Genomic DNA, 26,055 nt, shown 5'->3' with positions numbered 1-26,055 from the left:
GGCTTTTGTTACTAACTTTAATGGTCACAACATTTAGGCGAAAAGGGGGCAATCATTAGTGGTTTGGTATTCACAGAGACTTCTGTCAATTTCTGCTTGAAATTTTCCCACTTTTAAGAGAATATGGAAACATTTCATACAATCTCCATCAGGAAGATAGTGAAGGTGCTGAAGAAACATCGGTTCCAGAAGCTCCAAAAATTGCTCCAGTGTTTGGGAGAAAGATCAGGTAGTTTTAATCCAGAGCCCCAGGAAATACGTTCCCCCACCTCCCAAGTTAAATATTGATATGCCAGATTAAACTCCTAGAGAGGGCCCATACACAGACTCCATCTTGCCTTTGCCTTTTGTTCATTCACACCAAACCTGGAAATGGAAACAGGCTCCAAACACCGTCATCTCATGCCCTGTTTGAGACTGATACCTCATCAGCATGCATCATAGATGGAGATTGTTTCAGTACGTGGGTGTGTGTGGTGTGTACCTGGGTAAGAGAACTTGCTTTCCACGTTCGTGCTTTAGATGTAGCTGGGGACAGTAAGTTGAATTGTTTTAGTAGGTCCTCAAAAGGAATAACTACACAGTGGTTTTCTTTAAAGTGCTACTGTACCTATCAAAAGTATTGTTTTAAAAGTATTTTTATACACTGCTAGTACAAAATTGTATTTCAGATTGTGCCTGTTAAGACATAATAGCAAATGTAAAGAGTTCTCTCTGTTTATAAACCTCATAGTTTATAAACAAACTGCATATTGTCTATTGCAGATGTCTTTAAAGATTGCATAAAACAGTATGTGCCTAGTGTGGAGCTTACCAAAGTACTAGGCATGAACATAGGGACTGCAAATCCCATGGGTGTTAATATTTAGGTGTTAGTAATCAAGGTCTGCGCTGTGTGAAGGTCTCTGGTAGTATCCATTAGTAGAGGGAGGAGCTACAGCCCTTGCAAACTTGTGACATGCTCCAGTGTAGTACCAGGCCATGAAGTGACACTGTTGTTTAGTACCCTGAATTTTTCCACACAGGTAGTAACTGTCCAGAAACAACCAAAATAAGCAACCAGTGGTTTGTCCACTTCTAAGAATCTTAGAATATTAGCTGGCTGTAATGTAAAGCATTACTCGTCATTGGAAAGCTGTAGAGAGTGGCCTTAACCAGAAGCGGCCAACAGAATCAGGTATTATTTTAAGGTCTAAACTTTTTCATCTGTCAGCAATAGGGAAACAACAGTCCAAATTATCTTTGTAGATAAGTACAGTGTTTATTACAGGGTAATAAGGGAATGTTACGAACAACTTGATATATTTTTAAAATTGGGCTTGCAGTTAAAAACCTTCTCACAAAGAAAATTCCAGGCCCAGATGACTTCCCTGGTAATACTACCATTTAAGGAAAAGAACTGAGGTGGAGAAAATAATTCCCAAGTCATTTTAAGAGGCAAGCATTACCCTGATACAAAAAGCGGACAGACTGTACAAGGAAATTCTGAGCCAAATTCTGAGCAAAATTTTTAGCAAATCAAATCCAACAATCTATGAGAGGGATAATACATCACTGTCAAATGGGGTTTGTCCCAGGAATACAAGGGTGGTTTAAAATTTGAATAATAGTGAAGTTCACCACCTTAACCAACTTCTGGAAAATTCTTATAATACTCTCAAAAGACAGAGAAAAAGCATTTGACAAAATCCAACATCCATTCCTGATAAAAACTCTCAGAAAATTAGGAATAGAGGGAACTCCTAAACATGATAAAGGGCAGGTAGGAAAAACCTATAGTTAATATACTTAATGAGGAAGGACTGAATCCTTTCCTCCTTACATGAGGACAAGACAAAGATGTCTGCTCTTACCACTTCTATTTAGCATTGTACCAGAAGTCCTAGACAATATTATAAGGCAAGAAGAAGAAAGAAGGAATTCAAATCAGAAAGGAGATATAAAACTGTCATTACATGTAGACAGCAAGATTAACTATGTAGAAAATCCAACAGCACCTACAAAAGTTACCAGAACTAATAAGTGAGTTAAGCAAAGTTGCAGAATACAAGCCCAATATACAAAGCAATCAATTGTATTACAACGTATTAGCTGTAGGCAATCAGATATTGAAAATTTTCTTAAAATGCCATTTATAATAGTGTCAGAAAAAGAGAAAGAGTTAGGGATAAATCTCAGCCCCGATGCTGAAAAAAATATCAACTGCGAATTAAGAAACTAGAATCCAGTCTGACTTGTGTTGTAACCTTGAACAAGTCCCTTCTCTCCTCTGGGCCCTTTTCCTAATCTGTACGATCACAGTATTGAATTAGATCAGCGGTTGCTCATTTTCCTAAATCATGTACACTTATGAAAATTTTATAAAAGTCATGGAATCTATTCCAGGAAAAAGGTTTGTATAAAAATTGAGGTGAGTTCATGGATCCCATGGAGATCTATCTACAACCCCTCACCCCCATTAAGAGCATATGGACCACATAATCTCTTCGAAACCTTTGCCAGTTCTCACATCTTGAGGTTCTAATACTTTTAGAAATCTACTTGGTCCTACAACTGGTAGCTCAGAAAGAAAAAAAAAAAACAAATCTATGTAGAAAAAAATGCTTATGACACCCTAATTGCCATCAATCCCCCACATACAGTACTGACCAGTTTGATGGAGGTGGGGTTCTCCACAACTGAGTAGGCAGGCAGAGGCAACATGATGAACTGTGTGGCTGGTGCAGAGGAGCTACTCTCACTGGAATCCTATGGGCAACGAAGAGGACAGTTTCACTGAAACAGAGTAAACACCCAGGCCACTCGACACTGGAAGACTGGATTAAGTTTAATAACAGACAGTGTACTCATCCCAGTGTGCTTATCAAAAGGAATGAATTTGTGATGATCTCAAAAAGTTTAATTAAGAACAAAGAGAAAACTATTACCACAGGAAATGTGCTATCTTTGTTTTACAGACGAGAAAACTAAGATTCTAAGAGATTTAGGACTTCAAAGATCACATAAGCAGTTAGTGAGAGAATCCAATTCTAACCCTTTCAAGTGTTCTTAGCACCCTATTTACCTGCTTTAAACAGGCTAGTGGTAGCCAGGTGCAGTGGCTCACACCTGTAATCCCAGCATTTTGGGAGGCTGAGGCGGGTGGATCACCTGATGTCAGGAGTTCAAGACCAGCCTGGCCAACGTGGTGAAGCCCTGTCTCTACCAAAAAAAAACAAACAAAAATTAGCCGGGCGTGGTGGTACATGCTTGTAATCTCAGCTACTTGGAGGCCAAGGCAGGAGAATCGCTTGAACCCAGGAGGCGGAGGTTGCAGTGAGCTAAGATCTTGCCACTGTATTCCAGCCTGGGCGACAAGAGCAAAACTCCATCTCAAAAAACAACAACAAAAACAGGCTAGTTGCACGCTTCATTATCATAAACAGCACTGAGGCAACAAATAAGGATTTAGACTTGGGACAGATTGCAGGGGTACTTGTTCTCTCTGCCCAGGCCACAAGGGCTACAGCAAGCTGGTCCTCTCAGCCTGAACAGAAAGATTCCCATTGCTGAGAATGCTATCCTCTCCAAGGTTATAGAGGGCAGGTTATATATTATACTACGGCAGGGTAGCAGTTTCTCTCCACTTCCACTTTTAGGAGATAAGGTTGTTGGGATCGCTAAAAGTGCTGCTTTCCCTTCAGCTGAGAATGACACTTAGGCCACTGTGGAAACTTGCTTCTTTCTCAGATATGAGTCCCATCAACCTGGTCTTGAAGATAACCTTTGTCTTCCTACCCCATCTGAACCCAGGAAGACTTTGGTACAGGTCTTGTGTGAAAATTCTTGTACACTGTTCAAGGTGCCATTGTTTGCTGAAATAGTCTTCAGGGAGCCAGTGTGGTGCCACAAGCCTATAATCCTGGCTACTTGGGAGGCTGAGGCAGGAGGACTGCTTAAGCCCAGGAATGCAAGACCAGCTTGGGCAACAGAGTGACATCCCATTTCAAGAAAAAGAAGCAGTCTTCAGAAAACAAAATCCTGATTGATACTAAATTGCCTAACAGATCCTAGCTTTGACTCATGGATAACTCAAATACAATTTGCAGCTTTCTTGCTAATGTAGTTTATGAACTATCTCACGTAAAGAAAATTCTGGCTAAGCTGGCAAAGAGTTGGTAAGAGTGCCTGAGAAATTCCAAAGAACTCTGGAGTGAGCGCAGGGGCAAGAAACATTCAAGAGAACTGCAGTATCAGTAGAAGCGCCACATCAGCACTCTTGATTGCCACTGCTCTGGAATCACACTGCATGGTGCTAGCTGCCCTTTAAGTAACTCTAGACAAAGCCAAAGACACCAGTACCAAAGCCACTTACCCTCATGACTGTTACCACTGATACACTCTCTCCAACCTGGGGGTGGGGCACAGCCAGGCTTCCAGTGGGGAGGTCTGCTGAGCCATTCACCAAGGTCTCTTCAATTACCAGGCTTGTCTGGTAAGGTTGGTGGCTCTCTCCTACTTCCAGGGAAGCATCCTCTAGGAGCACATCCTGGTTGAGGATCTCTGAGGTGGCAATCTCCTGTACAGCACCTGACTGGGTAAGGGCTCCCACCTCCTCAGCCAGGGCCTCCACAGCCAGGCACTGCTCTGCCATGCCTGCATGGCTGGGCACTGTCTCCGGGGCAGTGTTGGACACAAGAGGAGGTCCTTTCGGGGACATCTGGTTCTGAGCCACACATAGCTCTAGCTGAGGGCAGCTCCGGTCCTCCTGCAGGCTGCTCTTGGGGATGATGATATAATCTGAGCGTGGGAGGATCTTGCGGAAACCTGGGATGTCCGGAACCACAGCAGTCAGTGCAGAGAGCTTAGAGTTCTGAGGATGAGGAAGCCAGGAAGGGGGAGACAAGCAAAGATAAATGGACTAAGACCATGTGGAGATATATACATACATACATATATATATATGTATGCAAGGTCTTTTTTTGCCCCCCTGCAAAAGGGACTGGAAAAACTCTACTCTCTTGACCTAATTCAGATAAGGTCAGCCCCTGTCAACAGCAGTGTCATCTTCATTTGAATCACACTTTAGCCAATGTAGCTTATTCACTCAATCACACGGGAAACAGCATGAACTGAACTCTGGAAATGGCACTGGTCTTGCCATATGAAACTGTGAGCTGGAATCTGAGGTCTGGCATAGCCTTGAGCAAATCCTTTCCCCTCCTGAGGCCTCAGCTGCCCCATCTGTAAAACAAGGGAGCTGAATCTGGCAATTTATGAGTTCCTTTTGAGCTCTGACACTTTAGGATTCCAAAGTAGCATAAGATTCAAACCTTAGAATGTATAACGCTCAATAAAAACCCAAAGAGCATAAAATACAAGTTAACAGGCTAAGATGAAACTCAAGGCAGCAAGTAAGCATTCTGACCTCACTGGTTTTCCCCAGACTTACAAAGAAGATGAACAGATCACAAAGCTAAGGGGCTTCATGAGAAGCCTTCATGAGAGAAAGTATATATAGAAGGGGTTATGTGATAAGGTCCTGAATACACTAAGGAAAAAAATGTGAATACTAACAATGACCCAATACCTTCAGGTTTAGAAAATGTTTTCAAACACATTATCTGATGTTATCTTAAAAACAACACTATTATGTTAGATAAGATTATTATTCCCATTTAACAAATGAGAAAATTTAGGATAAAACTCAGGGAGGTAAACTTTCCCTAAACACAAAATTAGTAAGCAGTAGAGCTGGGACTCCAGGCCAGGTCTTCTAAGTATCAAGGCCAGGTACTGAAAAGCACAGCCCTGAATGGCTAATTGGCACCAAGAAAAAGTAATTTATGTTTTATTTTTTCAATTTAAAGGCACCCAATAAGGAAAACAGAAAAGTTCAAAGTGAACAGATAAGTGAGACCTGAAATTAAACAGAACAAAAAAATAATTTCAGAAGTATCTTTTAAAAGGAACACTAAAGTCAACTACAAAAGGATTCTTCAATAAATCAAAAGGAAGAAGTCGATGAGACTACTTAAGGCATAAAGGAAGCACTCAGAAATGAAAAGTTAAAAGCAGCACTCAGACGAAACATAAAAGCAGATGGACTGAATCTTTTATGGAGCCTTTATTGGAGAGGTAATGGGGAAATGGCATTCTCAAGCCAACCTTTGAAGCAGCCATGTTAGGAGAACAAGACTAAATGGTGGCAAATACACATAGGATGGTCTGGACTTAACAAATCCAAGCACAAAGAAACCTGGAAGGCCTGAATGATATTCATTTTATAGACTAGAAGGCATAAAACTGGAACCTGCACTTGGCAAGAGACCTGAAGGGCTGCTGAGGAGGACAGCCTGCCACAGGGCTCTGACAGGCTCCTAAGGTATGAAGACACTGAGTGTCTTCCCATCACACCAGGCAGTCTGGGAGACGTCAAACACAGCACATAAAGCTTCACTCAGTCTTGGTACATTTCAGGTACTCAATAAATGCCACTTTTCCTTATTATATGGTTACTGAATGTTTAATCTACTAAAGGGTAATATTTATTATGTCAGTATTATCAAGAATTCAGCTAGGTGATTTACATTACCTATTTTAAACATTACGAGAAGAGACTATTGCCATTTTACAGATGAGGAGACCAAGACTCAAAAGTTACAATGGTCACTCAGCTATTATCAGAACTAACCTATTCATGTTCTTGGTGGCAGCAGTAGAGATAGTGGTAGATATAAATAAGCATGTAAATAAGGAAGAATCATTGCAGACGATTTAAATTTTTTTAAAGTCTTGATAATGATCTACATTAGTGTATAGTTTTAAAAACCAAATCACTCCAGGATTACATAGGATTTTCTTTATCATGCACAAAAAGATTGTGCATGATAAAGAAAGATTGTGTTGATTTTGCGTGTGTGTGTATGAAACAGAGTCTCACTCTGTTGCCCAGGCTAGAGTGCAATGGCACAATCACCGCTCACTGCAACCTCGACTTCCTGGGCTCAAGTGATCCTCCCACATCAGTTTCTTGAGTGGCTAGGACTACAGGTGCGTGCCACCATGCCTGGCTAATCTTTCCCCGCCCCCCCTCCTTTTATTCGTAGAGGTAGAGTTTCGCCATCTTGCCCAGGCTAGTCTTAAACTTCTGGGCTCAAGTGATCCTCCCACCTCAGCCTATTAAAGTGCTGGGTTTACAGGTATGAGCTACCACACCCGGCCTAGATTGCTGATTTTATTATAGTAAGGAAATCGAAGGGAGTAGATAAACTTTTCTTAGACTTCATCATCCACTACAGGGATTATTTCCCAGATTCACCGTTAATAAACAAATCACCTAGAGGAGGGAGCATAGAGTAGCATCTCCAAGCCTATAGGTAAGACAAAGCTCTCCCAGAAAGAAGAATGCCAGGCCAATAAGCACAAAATAATTTAAACGGCAGTAGCAGATGGGCTCTAACAAGGGAAAATAAAACCTGTTCTGCTATAACATAGTTGTTGCTGTTGCTCTACACCACCAAAACAGAAGTTACAGACAATTGCTTCTATTGAAATAAGGAGTTAAGGTTAAAAGGTTCCAGTCTTCAACAGCAAGGTTATTCTTCCTGCAGGAATTTCAGTTTAAAAAAACAGCAGTGTATGCCATGACAGGGATACTCTCAAAAAAACAAAAACCCAGCAGTTTAAATAGCTGTCAGTGTGTTTTGTTATTGTGAACTAGAAATAAGAAAATGCTGACAGACATAAATCTAAATGCTTCCTTGTTAGTCCTTTAACCCAAGCACCCAAGGCCTCGGTCTTCTCCACCATCTTTGGCTTTACTGGCATTTTTGCTTTTAGCATAATTTCCAACCACCAGTGCTAACAAAATAATATGGTACTGTATTACACAAGCAGCTCTATCTACCTCTAAACATGCAAGCCTTATTCCTGATTATAATTGATAGCAATTAGTACAACACACTACATTCAATCTGTAATATGAAAACTCAAGGCGTAGGAGAAAAGCCCTATATAAACTACTATATTAAGGTTACTACATTAAAGCTATTATATTATAGTAACTACAAAGGGCTCCAAGTTACACTACAATTTAGAAAAGGAACCTAAGGCTCACTGTAGAAAACACAAAAAATGTCAGCTCCACGTATTGCTGCAACCGAAGAGGACAAGAGAGTGCAGGGCATCATCAAAATGGAAACAAGCAAGCTCAGAGTCAAGAAGGACAAAATGATGAAAGTTTCCCCAAAAAAAGAAAAGGAAACAGAACAAGGGGCTTCGTTTCCCTAAGGCCTTCATCACTGAACCAGTGGAAAAAATAGCTGAAAAAAAAAAATTACTTACAGGATCCAAACCTTCCTTCTCTAGTTTGGCTTTCTCCAAGTAGTAACTCCTCTCGGCCACGCTGAGAAGCCTCCAACTCTCACTAATCTTCTTATTGATCTCAGACTGGGGGAGGTGGGGGAGCTCCTGCTGCACTTTCAGGTAGATGTCGTAATAGTACAGGAGGTAAGCAGACCTGAGGAAGCAATGACTTCTTCAGGCTTTCCATCATTCAACCAGTAAGTACTACTATGCTAAGGTATGGGCAGTCAAGAGGTTGATAAAACCCAGCTTCTCATTTCTAAGCATTTATCTAAATAGGGACTGAAAGTGAAGCAAAGCAACATTTAAATAACATCCTCAGATGGTGTTATAATAAGTTATAATCTTATTCCTGATTATAACTGATAGCTGTCAGTACAACACAAATTATATTACATTCAGTTTGTAATACAAAAACTCATGGTATAGGAGAAATGCCTATATAAGCTACCATATTAAAGTTACTACATTAGAGCCAGTATATTACAGTCAGGAGTAACTATCCAGGAAGATAAGGGGCTCCAAGGGAGTAGGGGAAAATGAATGGTAAAGATAGCAAGTGGCTGTTTTCTCTTCAGAAACCTGGAGGCAAAGGCTCATTTGACTGGCTTTCCTAAAGATTATCTTTTGTGCAGGAATGATTTTAAACCCAACAGAAGCAAAGAAAGATACAGGTGTCCTGTCCTGTCATTCTACTCTCAGGGAAAGCTTCCTCAAGGGGCTGGTTATCACTCACACTCTGTACTCCTCTACGCAGCCTTTGGTCACCATCCTGGTCAATAGCACCTCCCCATGGATGAGAGAGGGAAGCAAGCAGACCAATCAAAATGACCAATGCTGGTAGTTTCAGCAAGTTTGAGGTATTCACAGTCAACAGTGAAATTAGAGCTACAATTTGGATATTCTGTACAGATGTAATTGGTATTATTTCTTTTTGTGTGTTTTTTTTCTTTTTTCTTTTTTGAGATGGAATTTTGTTCTTGTTGCCCAGGCTGTAGTGCAATGGCACAATCTTGGCTCACCGCAACCTCTGCCTCCCAGGTTCAACTGATTCTCCTGCCTCAGCCTCCCAAGTAGCTGGGATTACAGGCGTGCACCACTATGCCTGGCTAATTTTATATTTTTAGTAGAGACGGGGTTTCTCCATGTTGGTCAGGCTGGTCTTGAACTCCTGACCTCAGGTGATCCACCCATCTTGGCCTCCCAAAATGCTGGGATTACAGGCATGATCCGTCACACCCAGCCTTATTTCTAATTTTGTAATTTTATTAATGCATTGTTTTAAATGTTTAAGTAACAACAACGGCATAATAATAAATAATGTAGCTCTTTTGTACCTAGCTTCTACCATCAGTATGGTACAATTTCTTGTGACAACTTGAAAACAAAAGCAAAGTTTAGTCAGTAATAGCAATGCTGGCAGAAATCCCTTCACTTCCCACTCCCCATTCCTCGACCCGGGACTTCAATAATAACATTCTTTTTCAAAGAGTCTTAAAAGTTTTCCTCAATGCAGCTCTCTAAGCAATTTCTGTTTATAAATGCTAGCAGCAACCAAATTGTGTTGGCTAACCTGGGTTTCTTGGCCTTCTCTCCATGTATTTTATACTTTTTCTTCTTCTTGGGTGGCCCAGGAGAGGTGTAACAATAGGCTTCCTCAATTTCCTCCATCACGACAGTTACCTCAGTACCATCATATGATGCGTCCATGGCTAAAGGAAAGGAAAGTCAAAATAAAGTATCCAGAATTTACCCTAAGAGGGGCAGCAGTTTCCTGATCAAATAACCCCTTACCTCTGCCAGTGCCTTAAGGCTTAGACATTTCCCAAACCCAATATATCCTAAGAGGCACCTGGGTTGGTTGGTTAACATACAGATTCCAGAGCTCCACTTCAGCCCTTCTGAATCAGAATCTCCCGAGGGTATGGAAATCTACATGCTTAACAAATGCCTCAGGTAATTCCTTAGACCGGGCAAATTTGTGACCACTGACTTAGAAAGACTTCACTTATATTCACGGGATACAGTACCCACCCACCCCTTCTACGCAAAGATTTATTAGCCCCAAATTATGACAATGCTATACGGAAATAGATGAAAAGAATGCTTGACCAGAAATCAGAAGTTCTGGCCCATTCCTCCTATGTTTCATCAACTTAAGCAAACGCCTTCATTGATTCACTCAAACATGTAGTAAGGGTCTGTATATAAGAGATTTCTTTACACTCTGCCAGCTTGTGCAATTTTGGGCAGGTCTTTTAGCTGCTTTTTGTTCAGCTTTCTCCCTCTCATGTATAAAAAAAGAGATGTCTCACCTACCTTCTCACAGATTTATAGTGATAGGACTCAAAGGATACAACAGACACAACTCTATTTAAAAATAATTCGCTGGGTGCAGTGGCTCACGTCTATAATCCCAGTACTTTGGGAGACTGAGCTGGGAGGATTGCTTGAGGTCAGGAGTTTTGAGGCCAGCCTGGTCAATATAGTGAGACCCCATCTCTATTTAAAAAATAAAAATCTTTTTTAATTTAAAAAAAAAAAGAAAATAGTCAAGTGCTATACAAATGAAAAGGGTTTTGTTTTTTTGGTTTTTTTTTTTGGAGACAGGATCTCACTCTGTCGCTGGAGTACAGTGGCACACTCTGGGCTCACTACAGCCTCAACCTCCTGGGCTCAAGCAATCCTTCTACCTCAGCCTCCTGAGTAGCTGGGACTATAGGTGATGTCACCATGCCCGGCTAATTTTTTGTATTTTTTGGAGAGATGGGGTTTTGCCATATTGGCCAGGCTGGTCTCAAAATCCTGGACTCAGGCGATCTGCCCACCTTGGCCTCTCAAACTGTTGGTATTCCAGGCATGAGTGGGATTACACTGCGCCCAGCTGGGTTCATTCCTAAAGTCAGGTAATTGGCAGGAAAAAAAAAAATGAAAGAGTTCATTAAGTTTTTTTTTAAATTTTATATAATTTAAAAAATAATAATAGAGATGAGCTCTCACTATGTTGTCCAGGCTGGTCTTGAACTCCTGGGCTCAAGCGATCCTCTTACCTCAGCCTCCCAAAATGCTGTAATTACAAGCGTAAGCCACCATATCTGGCCTCTGTTAAAGACTATTATTTGTGTCTGAGATGCTTAACAACCTTCCCAAGGCCACCAAGCCCAAACAGGGACTTGAGAGATAGATTTTTCAATTAAAAAATCCAACTCCCTGGCCCTTCTTTCGTTATGCTACACTGCTACCCATCTCTACTGGCAACTCTCCAAACCAGCACTGTTCAATAAACTCTGATGATGGAAATGTTCTACATCTGTGCTGTCAAACATAGTAGCCACCAGCCACATATGGCTATTGAGCACTTGAAATATGGCCAGTGCGGGCTGGGCGCGGTGGCTCACGCCTGTAATTCCAGCACTTTGGGAGGCTGAGGCAAGCGATCACGAGGTCAGGAGATCGAGACCATCCTGGCTAACACGGTGAAACCCCGTCTCTACTAAAAATGCAAAAAAATTAGCCGGGCGTGCTGGCGAGTGCCTGTCGTCCCAGCTACTCTGAAGGCTGAGGCAGGAGAATGGTGTGAATTGGAAGGCGGAGCTTGCAGTGAGCCGAGATTGTGCCACTGGACTCCAGCCTGGGCGACAGAGCAAGACTCCGTCTCAAAAGAAAAAAAAAAAGAAACATGGCTAGTGTGACTGAAGAACTGATTTAGTTTTAATTTTAAATGTATTTATTTTTAAGACAGGGTCTCACTCTGTCCCCTGGGCTGGAGTGCAACGATGCGATCTTGTCTCACTGCAGCCTCCACCTCCCAGGCTCAAGAGATCTTCCCACCTTGGCCTCCCAAGTAGCTGGGACTACACATGTGCACCACCACGTCTGGCAAATTTTCAAATGTTTGTAGAGATGAGATCTCACTATATTATCCAAGCTGCTCTCAAACTCCTAGGCTCAAGCAATCCTCCTGCCTTGGCCTCCCAAAGTGCTGGGATTACAGGCATGAGACACCATCACACCTGGCCAATTGTAATTAATTTAAATAGCAACATAGGCTAGGAGCTAGAGACAGCACAGATCTAAACAGTCATCTCACCAACCAATATCAGCTCTCTGGTGCTGGGCTAACAAACAGAGAATCTACTAACAGCTTTTATGTCTAGGAAAAGAGGCATAAAAAAAACTTAATAACTACTTCAAGAAGAGTTAGCTTTTTTTGTAGCCAAGTTCTAAATTGGAGTTTTACCACAAGTCTCAATCCTTGGAGTGAGAAAGGCTCACAGAAATCACTTGAATTTTGCAAGAGGGAAATAACATAGTTGCCCCTGAAAATCTGTCAGGAGGAAATTTAGAATTATGTGAAGAGGCAGCTGTGGTGGTAAATATGGGACTGATAGGCGCAGTACAAAGCCCACTCACCTCTCAATTAGACCTCACTCCACAAATAAGGCATAATGAGCACTGCATGTGGAGTCAAGAGACCTAAACTCTAACCTTATGATCCCAGAGAAGTCTATTCCACAACCTAAATTTCAACTGTTTCTACTGTGAGAAGAGGATGAACCTAGTGGCTCCTAATCTTTTGGAGGCAAGAATTCTTTTCACAATGTTGCAAAAGCAAAACAAACAAACAAACAAACAAACAAAAACTATCCTAGAAAATGCAGACACACTGTATTTCACCTATAGTTTTAAGGATATACCCCAGGTTAAGCACACATTTTTCTTAAGGTTCTTCCTAGTTCTCTGTCATCTCTAAACGATTCCTCTTCCCATTAAAAACAAAAACTAAACTAACAAAGAAAAACAAAAAAAAAAAACCCCTACATTCTAACTGCTATAGTGCAACCCAGGAAGAGAACACAGTCTACAACTTGGCTGGGTAAACAATAGGCCAGTAAATGATAAGGGAAGCAGGAGTTCAAATCAAGGCTACGTGGGGACTGCTCTTTTTTGCCCTTAACTGACTTCTGGGCGGTTGAAACCCTTGTGGAGCAGGGCAGTAACTGCAGGAGAGCATCTGTAATGAACGGCATGTAGGGTACTAAGCACTCTGAGCAGAACAGGTTAGGAAACAGTCATTACAACCACCTTGGGCTGAGGGCAGGAAGAGAACATCCTAGGGTTTTGTTTTACTACCCTCTTCTAAGCCTGGGTCCAAGTTTGTTATCAGACTGGAGGCCGCAGTATAGCAATGCAAAAAAAGGCAGGACAATACAAAGGTTAAAAACGAAAGGCTCTGGAGGACAGAAAATCCGGGTTCTAGTGCAGGCTACACAGTCGCACCAGCACGCGGCCCTATGACCTTAAGCAGTCTACTTACCCTAAGTCTCCGTTATTTCATCTGTAAAATACAGTTCAGGTCAATACTTGAAATATGCGAGACACTTTCTCTGTCCCATCACATCCTCCTTGGAATCTCACGAGATGGCCTTTGAGGGCTCAGCCATGGGCCACAGTTTGACTCTGGGCTAGCTTCTTTCCCTCATTCTGGGTCATGAATGAAGCAAGAGCCAAACGAGACAAAGTATTGGTCAAGCTAAGACGTCTGGGACATCCGAATGTCCCATACGGATTGCGGAAGGAGGACACTAAGGCTCAGTGGCCCTACTTTGTGGAAGAGTCAGTCGAGGCTCAGAGAGCCGCAGCAGCCAACTCGAGGTCGCCCAGCGGCTCGCCGCGACCCTCGAAGGCGGGACTTACCCGGAGGAGCGTGCAAGCCGCGCCGCTCACATTCCCGGAGGCGCTCGGCCCGGGGGCTCGACGAGGGGGATGGCTGGCGCACTCGCGCTCCCCGCTGTCGGCGAGAGGCGGCTCCAGTCGTGACAGCAGCAACAAGGAAGTGGAGGCGAGGGCTCGCGCGCGCATCCCGGGGGCTGGAGGAGCCCCGGCCCCGCGGCCCCGCCCGGCGACACACGGCGCGGAGTCGCGACAGCCCCCCTCGCTTCCCCTCCTCGGAGTCGCGATATGGAGTCGTGAAGGGCAAGTGTAGGAGCACAGGTTCGCTCCGCAGGCTCCTCACTGATGCCTGCCGAGGGCCCCGGGGATCAAGCCCCGGGGAGCTCGAGGAAGACAGCAGGTACACAGTCGTCACCGAGGCACCGGTTTGGCCGCTGAGCAGCAGCACACCGCGGATCGCCAGGGAGACCCGTCCCGGCTGCCCTCGCGGCGCACCGGAAGCGGTCGGCGGCGCGTGACTGCGTGCGACCCCTCGCGCAAGCGCAACAGCCCAGCCGTAGCTTGGGGGCGGACCCATACGAAATACTCAAAGGCTTGGAGGGGGTCTATTAAGGTGAAAGGACTGCTTCCGGCCAGAGGTCCCGGGCAGAGGAGGAAGCTGTGGTTGCCGGCGGTGGGGCACCCCTGCCGCTCAGCCCCTGGGCACTGCTGTGGGGCGTTCAGGTAACAGGGGCGGGGCTGTGCTGAGCGTGAGGGATCTAGACCCCGCCTCACCTCTCAGAGCCACGTCGGGCGCTGGGAAGCCTACAATACCACCCTCTCCTCCGCACGACGTTCAAGGCCTGACTTCTGCCTGCCCCGTCTTTCCCTCTCATTCAACATCGGGTTCATACGTAGTGCCGCATCAAGTAGCGCCTTCATCACTCCAGTGATCTGCCCTCAATCCGTCTCTCCCACTGGCCCACGAATAGTGGTGGTAGTGAGTTCCTGGAGTGACTTATGCTGAGCTCAATGACCGTGTGGAGAGCCTTCGTAAGTCAAATAGGGATTGGATTGGATTGACAATCCAATCTTTTCTCTCCAGTGTCACAGGTTATCCACATTTGTACGAGTGCCCGCACAACTCTCACTGTATTGCAAACGTGTTTCCAATCTGTCTACTTCTGTCCATCTACCGCCGTCACCAACCTTCTAGCCACCATCATCTCCTGCCTGGACTGATGTAGTTCTCCCCACATCCCCTCTACAGTCTGTTCTCCACGAAGCAGTCAGATTGATCATTTTGCCCTGTCTGATCAAGTCACTCCCTGCTTAAAACCCTCCAGTGTCTCATTCACTTAAAATAAAATTCAGACGACTTAGCTTGACCAAGACTTTGATTTGGCTCTCACTTTATTCTCTTTCTATGTCTCCCCTCAATATTAGTAGTTCCCAGAACCAGCTATATAGCACTCTGTAGTGTTTGGAGTGCTAGCTTTGTTGTGAGCCTCCCTGGGTTTGAATCCCAGCCCTGCCACAGGTAAGCAATATTAACCATGTAAAGTGCTTAACAAATTACGTTTACGCAGTAGATCCTCCCACCTCAGTAAATGGCACCATCATCCGCTGGATTGCTCAGTGCTCAAACCAGAAACCTGGGCGTTATCCTTGATTCCTCCTTCACCTCACATCCGGTCCATGACAGGGCTTGCAAAAACATAGCCCCAAACTGACTACTACTCACCATCTCGCTATTACTACTCTTATCCAAGCCACCATTATCTAGTGTGGACTCCTGCTTTTTTCTCTGATACCCTTCTATTCTTTACATGGCAGCTATCTCTCCTCTCTTAAAATCCTTCAGTAGCTTCCTATTGCATTCAAATTAACATCCAAACTATATATGGCCTACCGGGCTAGCCTGCTTTTATATTCAGATTTAGGGCCATCTCTTAGGAAAATCAACTTTACCCATTAGGTTCCCTACCCTGCAACCAAAAGACTGAATTGTAAATCTGATCATGTCATTCCAAAAAACAAAACCAAAAAAAACGTCAAAAGTCTCTTATGCCCCAAATGCAAGCTAGAATCCTAACTAGGACTTCCTGTGATTTGGTCCTTGCTTTCTTCTCCAAGGACTTCTTTGTTCCTGACAAGGACATTCTATTTCTATAGCATTTCATCGCCTTTCATATTAAATATTTCCTTTCATCTCATGAGTTCCTATTTGTTTATTCTTTAAGGCCCACCGTATTGTTCCCTCTTTGAAGTGCACTGCCATCCATGCCCCACTCCAGTTGATTATCTGCACTTTTATGTTCCAGTAGTACTCTGTAACCTCTGCTATAGTTTTCACATGCTCTAGTGTTTGTCTTCCCTGGTAGGCTCCTCAAAAGTGGGCACTATGCTCCATTCATCTCTGTATGGCTGGCATCAAGCATACTGCTTAATACATAGTACATGTCACGAATGGATGGATAATGTATGGAGGTGATAGTAAAAATCTACCCTTGAGAAGGGACAATCATAGCGTAAAGTCACAGCAGTTTCTCTTGTCCTTTGAGGATTCTCATGATAAAATGCCTACGAAGGCAATTACCCAAAATTGTTACTGCTGGATCATGTTTTGTTGGACCAGCCTGGGGCAGGGGGACTGTTAGTTTTAAATTCTGAATACTTCTAGACAGGATACACCACAACATTCTCCAAATACTTCAATCCCTGTTTCACTCACTTACACCACCATCCTGGCCCCTAAAGGCATTTGAGTTTGGAGTACCTATCTAGGGTCCAAGACTTACATCTGGAAGGACCTTAGGCATCATCTGGTCTTGTGGTTTGCAACCATGGGACTTTTCAAAAATATATTTAAAAAAGGAAAAAAAGAAAACAGGCCCAGAGAAGTACTATAACCTGCCCATCACTTCTGTCATAATCTGTCACTTAATTGGTCTCTTTGCCTCTTTGATCCATTTTCCACAAAACAGCCAAAGTGATCCTTTTAAAATGCCTGAAAACGTCAGCAGATCTCTGTTGCACTCAAAATACCAACTCTTTACCATGACATCTTTTTTTGTTTGTCTGAAACGGAGGCTCCCTCTTGCCAGGCTGGAGTGCAGCGGTGCGATCTTGGCCCACTGCAACCTCCGCCTCCTGGGTTCAAGCAATTCTCGTGCCTCTAACTCCCGAGTAGCTGGGATTACAGGCACGCACCACCACACCCAGCTAATTTTTGTAGTTTTAGTAGAGACAGGGTTTCATCATGTTGGCTAGGATGGTTTCGATCTCCTGACCTCATGATCTACCCACCTCAGCCTCCCAAAGTGCTGGGATTACAGGTGTGAGCTACCGCACCCAGCCTACCATGGCATCTTTGAATGGTCTGGCCACCCACCTTTGTCATATACTTGGATTCATGCAAATATTTCAGTTCCCTGAATACCTCAAGCTATTTTTGGTTTTTTTCTTTTTTTTTTTTGAAACGGAGTCTTGCTCTTGTTGCCCAGGCTAGAGTGCAATGGCACGATCTCAGCTCACTGCAATCTCCGCCTCCTGGGTTCAAGTGATTCTCCTGCCTCAGCCTCCCTAGTAGCTGGGATTACAGGCACCCACCACCACGCCAGGCTAATTTTTGTATTTTTAGTAGAGTTGGGGTTTTGCCATGTTGGCCAGGCTGGTCTCAAACTCCTGACCTCAAGTGATCCGCCCACCTCGGCCTCCCAAAGTGCTGGGATTACAGTCATGAGCCACCGCGCCCGGCCTATTTTTGCTTTTGAGGTTTTGCTGATGTTGTGTCTTTTGCTGGACAGCCGTTTCCCCATATTCTTGAAGATCTCAGCTTCAGTGCCATCTTAATGAGGACACCCTGACCACCCTTTGTATAGTAAGTAGATCGTCCTCTTTTATTCCTTGTCATAGTCTTTATTTCCTTTATAGCACATATCACCCTCTGTAATTATCTTGTTTACTTATTTATCTTTCCCACCACATTTTATATTTCATAAGAACAGAGACCTTGACTCTTTTGTTCATTACTGTACCCTTAAAGCTTGGCACCTATGAATATAAAATGAATGTATGGCTACCAGAAACATCTTCCCACAGTAAAAATCTTTCCAGGCAAGATGGTGGTAGAGCTTTGAAGATCTCGTTTTGGTGGAATTTCAAGCAGGACCATGGCCTGGCAGAAATAGTAATCTGAGTTAAGAAATCTAAGCTGCATGAACCTGGGTAGGCCCCTTCCCAGGGCCCCAGTTTCTGTGTCCATCAAAGAAACTGGATAATAACTCGGAATGTATACAGCACAGTGCTATATGCAAAGTTCTTTCCCTGCCTATATCAATCTGTTCTCATGGTAGGCAGAGCAAACATTGTTATTCCCATTTTTATGGGCTTCAGAAAGTTTAAGTAAACTATATAATAAGATCCCTTCTGTTTCAAACATTCTGTGAGTCTTTATAAGTAGCCTCTACAAAAAGTCAGTAGCGTGAATCCTATCTTCTCTTTACTTTGACCATAAATTGTCGTTTCCTAATACGATTTGTGAAAACCTGAACCATCTTTTAGGGGAAATCCATTATCTTTGTTTCCTGATAGGTACTCCATTTTGTCTTCTCAGTTTGCCACACTTGTGGCAAAGCAAGCTGCGAGGAGGAACCATACAGCCCTGTTAGTCGTGGCCAGCCCTCACTCCCTGGAAATGGCAAACAAGGGGAACAAGAAGCGTCGGCAGTTCTCTCTGGAAGAGAAAATGAAAGTTGTGGAAGCTGTAGACTCGGGCAAGAGGAAAGGTGACGTGGCAAAAGAATTTGGTATCACTCCCTCTACTTTATCTACATTCTTAAAGGATCGCACCAAATTTGAAAAAAAGGTACGGGAGGCATCCGTGGGACCCCAGCGGAAAAGGATGAGGAGCGCTCTTTATGATGACATTGATAAGGCTGTTTTTGCTTGGTTTCAAGAAATCCATGCCAAAAACATTCTTGTGACTGGTTCTGTCATTCGGAAAAAAGCACTAAACTTGGCCAACATGCTTGGCTATGACAATTTTCAAGCAAGTGTGGGCTGGCTGAACAGATTTAGAGATCGCCACGGAATTGCTTTGAAAGCAGTCTGTAGAGAAGATACTGACAGATTAATGAATGGTCTAGGAATAGATAAGGTTAACGAGTGGCATGCAGGGGAAATTATAAAACTGATTGCTGACTACAGCCCAGATGATATCTTTAATGCTGATGAGACAGGAGTGTTTTTCCAGTTGCTTCCCCAGCATACACTTGCTGCTAAAGGAGACCATTGTAGAGGGGGCAAGAAAGCAAAGCAGCGGTTGACAGCACTCTTTTGTTGCAATGCCTCAGGGACTGAAAAAATGAGACCATTGATCGTTGGTAGGTCAGCCAGCCCACGCTGCCTCAAGAACATCCATTCCCTCCCTTGTGATTACCGAGCCAACCAGTGGGCTTGGATGACAAGGGATCTGTTTAATGAGTGGCTGATGCAAGTGGATGCCAGGATGAAGAGGGCGGAACGCCGGATCCTCTTGCTGATCGACAACTGCTCTGCTCATAACATGCTTCCACGCTTGGAAAGGATTCAGGTTGGGTATCTGCCCTCCAACTGTACTGCTGTCCTGCAGCCACTGAATCTTGGCATAATTCACACCATGAAAGTACTATACCGGAGCCACCTTCTCAAACAGATCCTCCTCAAGCTCAGCAGCAGGGAGGATCAAGAAAAGGTGGACATCAAGCAGGCCATCGACATGATTGCTGCAGCATGGTGGTCAGTCAAGCCATCCACAGTGGTCAAATGTTGGCAGAAGGCAGGCATCATCCCTATGGAATTTGCAGAATGTGACATAGAATCAGCAGCCAGTGAACCAGACACTGCCATTGAAAAGTTGTGGCACACAGTGGCTATTGCCACCTGTGTCCCAAATGAAGTAAATTTCCAGGACTTTGTTACTGCAGATGATGATCTCATTATCTCTCAGGACACAGACATCATCCAGGGCATGGTGGCTGGCGAAAATACCAGTGAAGCAGGAAGTGAAGATGAAGGGGAGGTATCTTTACCACAGCAACCAAAAGTCACCATCACAGAAGCCATATCAAGTGTACAGAAACTTAGACAGTTCCTTTCCACTTGTGTAGACGTTCCTGATGCCATTTTTGGACAATTAAATGGCATAGATGAATATTTAATGAAAAGAGTGACACAAACCCTTGTTGATTCCAAAATTACAGATTTCCTCCAAACAAAGTAATGCAGGAATTTATTTCAGAAAATGTAGTTTACAAGAATAAAGATTTCTTCAGATAGGCTGTTGAGCCAATTTAAGTAAAGCAATATTATTATGACAACATTCCAGTACTCTGAAATAGCCAGGAAACTTCCTTGAATGGAATTTAACTAATAACGTGTGTTGTCTTGTCTTGTCTTTTCTTTTTGGCTATCTCTGGTCCTTGATTCAAGATGTATTTTGATTTATCCAAGGGTTTCCAAACTTGTCTGCACATTAGGATCACTTGAGAATCCTTTAAAAATTCCAAAGCTCAGGCCATATCCCAGGCCTATTCAATCACAATCTTTGGTGATGGGTCACAGGCATTGGAAGTTTTGAAGCTCTCCAGGTGATTACAATGTGCAGACAAGTTTGGAAACTGAACCAACCACAGGAACATCAAGTACACTATGGGCCTGGGTCCAGCTTCTTTCCAGGAAGTCTATCTCAGGGACTTCCAAATCTAGCTCACATCAGAATCACTTGGAAGGCTTGTTAAAACCCAAGGCTGCTAGGCCCACCCCCAGAGTTTGATACAGTAGACCTCAGGTGGGACCCAGAAATGTGCATTTCTAACATATTCTCAGCTGATGCAGTCCAGGCTCCATGCTTTGAAAACCACTAGTCTAGCTTTAGATAGGATATTGAGCCAATTTAAATAAAGCAATATACTGGTCTAGCTGAGTTCTAGAACTTGTCTCTTTAGCTGGCCATCTCAATACTCCCCCGTCACTAATTGTTAAAAAAAAAAAAAAAACTGTTCTTACTCTAGAGCTCTTTCTCCTTTCCGTTGATTTGCCGGAAGCACTATAAGACTTTGTTTTTAAAGATGGGGTCTTGTTATATTGCATCCCAGGCAGGAATGCCGTGGCTATTCACAGGCATGATTATAACACATGTCTCTAACTCCTGGCCTCAAGCCATCCTCCCAAATAGATGGGACTACTGAGGCATACTGCCACGCTGGCCTTAGAAAATGTTTTAATAGGCATTTCACTAATAGGGAGCTGGAGTACAAGGAAATACAGTGCATTTAAGACATAGGCTTGGCATGGTGGCTCATGCCTGTAATCCCAGCACTTTGGGAGGATCACTTGAGGCAAGGAGTTTGAGACCAGTTTGGCCAACACAGCGAGACCTCATCTCTAAAAAAAAAATTTAATGAGACATGGAGACAACCAGGGAGGGAGGTTATAATAATAGAGCATCCCGTTAATCAGAATCATGGGGGAGAACGTACAGCCCAGCATGACTCTCACTTTCCAGAAAGGGTGAGAGGAAGGTTCATTAGAGAGTTCATTAGACAGTATATTTATTCCTAATAAGATAAATGTCAGTTTCGTTTTCAGAAGTTTCACACAATACCTGCTAATGGTGTGGTGTCATTTCTCCCCGCTGCTTCAGGTTAATTTTTCTGGATATTTCAGAAACCCATAGCAATTCAGTGATTTTTCTTTCTGTAATAGCTTAGTCAAAACAGATACAGCAGATAAATCATAGAAAATATTGCTTCCACATTAACAAAACAACAATCACTGAAAAACGGCAGATGTTTAAATAGATTCTTTTACCGCTTATTTTGGATATTTTTCTTTTAACAGACTAATACGATCATTTGAATTAAAAGTACTGTACATATTTTAAATTCTTAACATGTGAGAGAGGAAAACTCTCCTGGCTAAGCCCTGTGGTTATATTTCTTTGTCAGCTCCTTAATTGCTGTCATCATCCTCTGGTGTCAGGATTACTGCCATGGTATCTAATTCCTTCCCTCACCGTTCTCCCGCAGTGCATTCTGCACATATTGTTTGATCTATTGACACCACACCATTTCCCCTGCCCAAGTGTCTGTAGTGGCTTTCAAATGCCTACAAAAAAACTATTTCGCTGAGTTTTAGTATCCTCTATAGTTGACTACAACCTGCATTTCCAACTTGTTAGCTCGATACAATTCCATGCACATTAATGCTCCCTGAAGAGGTCGCTGTTTCCTCTCACCGTGTACTGGCTTCTGCCTGTGTGCCTTGCCCAAATGACTCGCCCTGTTCTCTACTAAGCTAGGCCTTACACATTCAAGAACTAACTGGAATCCTCTTTCTTCCAGGCTTTCTTGGAGACTCCAGCAACTACTCCACCTGTTTTCCCCTCATCTCTGAACTTCTTGTCCCTACCACTCAAACACTTAGATGTTTTCTAGATGTTCTCTGGCTCTTTAGACTGTAAGGTCCATGAGAGCAGGGGTCAGTCAACCTTTATAATCTTAATGGTGCCTAGGACTGTGCTGGACACATCATAGGCACTTCAATAAACATTTGTGTATAAATTGATAGACACATATAATGTGTTGAAGCTATCTTATTTTTAAAGCTGTATTAAGCGTTGATTCTACTAGAAATGGCTTGGAGATAAGGTAGGGTTTTACTCCATTTAAAAGGGCTTGCAAAATTTTTCCATGGAAATAGTTGCCTCAAATATAATTCCAATCCAGGTTACAATCTGTTCTTTGATAATGAATTATATAGAATATAATTTGATAAGTATACAGAATATATACTATTTATAGTTGAACCCATGTCCCTCCACCAGAAAGTCATTCCAGGGTTTCTTTTGGCTTCCATTTATACACACAGGACTTTAGTATGAAAGGGCTTGTCTAAGTCCTTTGCATACAGTAGATGTTCAGTAAATATGTGCTTAAACTTGCTTTTTTTAAAAAACAAATTTAACATCCCTGGTCGGGCGTGGTGGCTCACACATCCCAGCACTTTGGGAAGTCGAGGGGGGCGAATCACCTGAGGTCAGGAGTTTGAGACTAGCCTGGCCAACATGGTGAAACCTTGTCTCTTCTAAAAATACAAAAATTATCTGGGTGTGGTGGTGGGTGCCTGTAATACCAGCTACTTGGTAGAGTGAGGCAGGAGAATCACTTGAATCCAAGAGGCAGAGGTTGCCACTGCACTCCAGCCTGGGTGACAGAGTGAAACTCCATCTAAAATACTACTACTAATAATAAAAACAAATTTAACGTTCTTGATTTACTTAATATGTCATGATTTAGATCCTGGAAGATGGAAATCATCCAAAAAAGAAAATTTTTGCAGTCCAGTTTACAATGGCTAAAACCCTATTGGACATCAGGGTTTTTTGGTATTTTATTAAGCTAAAAGAGGTTGGTATTACCCCTCATCAGGCTTTCTATGGCTTCTCTGTACCTCTTTGGTCACTCCAACGTCACTTGAGTGGCAACCCCACTTCTGCTCCAGTTGACTAATCCTCTCTGCAGGCCAGCATACTAGGCCTAGGCACCTACCTCAATTGTGTTGCATGAGGATAAAAAGGTGTACCTGCTACAGACTAAGTATTCTATAAATGCACTCTATTGTCATTCTATCCCTATTTGGAACGAAATGAGTACTATCTAGAATCAGGGACCTGCTTTATCAGCCCTTTCTTCCACTAACAGGTCTTGGGGTTCAGTGTTTGAGAACCACCGGCCTAATCAATAGATGATAATTCAAAGAGTTTTCTGTGCCATTACTCATAAGGGCCTGATTCAAAAGCAAGTAAGCTAAGATTTATTGTCTATTATATTTCAAGCACTATTTACTTATTATTTAATATTTTTAGTAAATCATAATACAAAATCACAATAGACTCAGATAATTTAATTCCAAGGTTGTAGACCTATTAAACTGCTGTTCATGCTACCTGAAGCCAGACTTATCTTTAAAGTGGAATGTGGTAGCATATTGTGGCCACCAGAGGGCACAGGTGGACTACACAGGGAGACAGTGTCAACTGAAGAAACCTTTGGAGCTGCCACTTGTAATTTCTCTGATGTGGTACAGATTGAGAGGGAAGGCAACAAAGAAAGAAGGAAGACACATAGGATGTTGGACTTGTTCAAACAATTTACCTAGAAGTAACTGCCTGGGACCACCTAATCCCCTCCATTACATACTATCTCTTCTCTAGAGACTTTTTCCAACCTATTAATAACCATAGGCCAGGCTGAGCATGGTGGCTCATGTCCGTAATCCCAGCACTTTGGGTGGCTGAGGCAGGAGGATTGCTTGAGCCCAGGAGTTTGACAGCAGCCTGGGCAACATAGCAAGACCCTGTTTCTACAAAAATGAAATTAGTCAGATGTGGTGGCTCATGCCTGTAATCCCAGCTACTCGGGAGACTGAGGCGGGAGAATTACTTAAGCCTAGGAGTTTGAGGCTGCAGTGAGCCATGATCACGCCACTGCACTCCAGCCTGGGTGAAAGAGCAAGACCCTGTCTCAAAAAATGGCAAAAACCCCAAAAAACCCCCAAAATGAAAAACCATAGGCTATGTACCTGATCGTGGATAGACACTCAAGCTCTGGAAATGAGCCAGTATTAGGGAAATAATTACCCAACAAATATATCCATGTTTGCAGTAATAACTTATTTAACCTTATAAACCCACTGCAGGTCATAGGAGCTCTAAGGATGAAGTACATGGCCCTACTCTCAAGAAGCTTAGTAGAGGAGATAGATGGGGCGTGGGGGAATGAGTGGTAAATGTCATTTTAGAGAATATGCAAATAATATAGTTTACGCTTTATGAGTGGTAAATGTCATTTTAGAGGATATGCAAAGATATACAGGAATATAGAGGCGACCCTAAAGAAGCCCCTGAATAAGAGAAGACGAATTCAGTAGGAAATGTTGCCAAGGAAAAGGGACATTTGATAAGTATCTGGAAGGAAAAGTAGGGAGTTAGGGAGATGGGGCTGGGAGGCAACTCCTGGCAGAACAGCATATACAAAGGCCTGGGGTATTTTTCTTTTTAAATGGCCCATTTGGGAGCACCTAAGGTTGGTGGGTGGTATGCCAAGCAAAGGATGTGTGGTAGAACGAAAGGCTGGAGATGTAAGGGCAGAGTTTTTTAAGTCTTGTGGGTTAGACCATTTATTTTGAACTTATCCTAAAGACACTGGAGACCCCTTCTACTTGCCCTGACAAGTAGCAATGGTCAGGGCTGAAATAATTTTTATTTTTTACTGAAATAATTGATAACTAGTATGGAGGCTGGATTGTAGAAAAGCAGATAAACTAGTTAGGCTGTAGATAGTACTGAAGAGAAATAATTTACACTGAGGGGTAGGAAAAACATGTTGGATCTGAGAGGCATTTACGAGGTAAGATGGATTTACTGTGGGAGTTGTAAAGGAAGATTTCATGAAATTTCAGGTTTCTGCTTAAGTGGCTGGGTCGCACCATGATCAAGGTACGTTACTGGGGAAAGGAAGACGAGTTCGAGGGTCATGTGACACGTGAGATGTCTCCGGGCATCCAGGCAGTTGTCTGGTAACAACCAGCCCTGGAGATTTATATATAGACAGATAGACTGTTTGGCGTTCTAGAATGGTTAGGCTAGAACTATTTTTTGGCTGCCACAGATAGCAAGGTGATTGAAGCCATACATGTGGATGCAGTTATATAGAGTGGGCTTATAATGCAAGGTGTTCAACATATGAGAGCCCATGAGCCAACCTTTTTAGAACTGTATGTGTATACCTGCACATGTGGCTATTTCCCTGAGTCATACTTTCATCAGCCTCAACTGGATCTGAAAACAAAAAACTTAAGCAGTGAGTGAAGAGAGAAGAGGCCAAGGACACAAGCCCTGAAAGGACAGATGGGGAAGCAAGGCCCTCCAAGATGGCTGACAGAGATGCTTGAGAATGACTAAGTATACCTCACAGGGCTCTGGATCCCAGGTGCTGCTCACAGGCATCAGTG

The 26,055-nt window shown here is 43.1% G+C and overlaps 2 protein-coding genes across 11 annotated transcripts in view; one reads left to right on the top strand and one right to left on the bottom strand.

Moving 5' to 3' along the window:
• The window catches only part of HMGXB3 (HMG-box containing 3), a 52,929-nt gene extending 38,430 nt beyond the window's left edge, over positions 1-14,499 (bottom strand). The window contains exons 1-6 of one of the 6 annotated variants that reach the window (XM_077937335.1): positions 14,044-14,499; positions 13,660-13,684; positions 9,920-10,058; positions 8,326-8,500; positions 4,355-4,852; positions 2,650-2,748 (exon numbers count right to left, since the gene is read on the bottom strand). In XM_077937335.1, coding sequence (XP_077793461.1) covers positions 2,650-2,748; positions 4,355-4,852; positions 8,326-8,500; positions 9,920-10,056 — 909 coding nt within the window. In that variant the 5' untranslated portion in view covers positions 10,057-10,058; positions 13,660-13,684; positions 14,044-14,499. Of the gene's footprint in view, positions 1-2,649; positions 2,749-4,354; positions 4,853-8,325; positions 8,501-9,919; positions 10,059-11,174; positions 11,238-13,659; positions 13,685-14,043 lie in introns of those variants that run through there. The other 5 variants (XM_015141225.3, XM_077937333.1, XM_015141226.3 and 2 more) reach the window with 5 other exon arrangements.
• A 141-nt stretch (positions 14,500-14,640) lies between these two features.
• TIGD6 (tigger transposable element derived 6) lies at positions 14,641-20,413 on the top strand. 5 transcript variants are annotated; one of them, XR_001445609.3, is made up of 2 exons: positions 14,641-14,742; positions 15,104-15,240. XR_001445609.3 is itself a non-coding variant. In XM_002804586.4 (2 exons), exon 2 carries the CDS (start codon positions 18,698-18,700, stop codon positions 20,261-20,263), a length of 1,566 nt encoding a protein of 521 aa, XP_002804632.2. In that variant the 5' UTR covers positions 14,641-14,742; positions 18,617-18,697; the 3' UTR covers positions 20,264-20,413. The 5 variants fall into 5 exon arrangements, 4 of the variants coding, with proteins under 4 accessions (XP_002804632.2, XP_014996716.1, XP_077793464.1 ...); XM_002804586.4 differs by lacking the exon at positions 15,104-15,240 and adding an exon at positions 18,617-20,413; XM_015141230.3 differs by lacking the exon at positions 15,104-15,240 and adding an exon at positions 18,595-20,413.
• The last annotated feature ends 5,642 nt before the right edge of the window (positions 20,414-26,055 follow it).

Source organism: Macaca mulatta, chromosome 6, assembly GCF_049350105.2.
Source record: "Macaca mulatta isolate MMU2019108-1 chromosome 6, T2T-MMU8v2.0, whole genome shotgun sequence".
Taxonomy (NCBI): Eukaryota; Metazoa; Chordata; class Mammalia; order Primates; family Cercopithecidae; genus Macaca; species Macaca mulatta.
This window is presented reverse-complemented; position numbering and strand designations above follow the sequence as displayed.

Coding starts and splice junctions, on each gene's coding strand:
- TIGD6 (XM_002804586.4), top strand. CDS start 18,698: ATGGCAAACAAGGGGAACAAGAAGCGTCGGCAGTTCTCTCTGGAAGAG.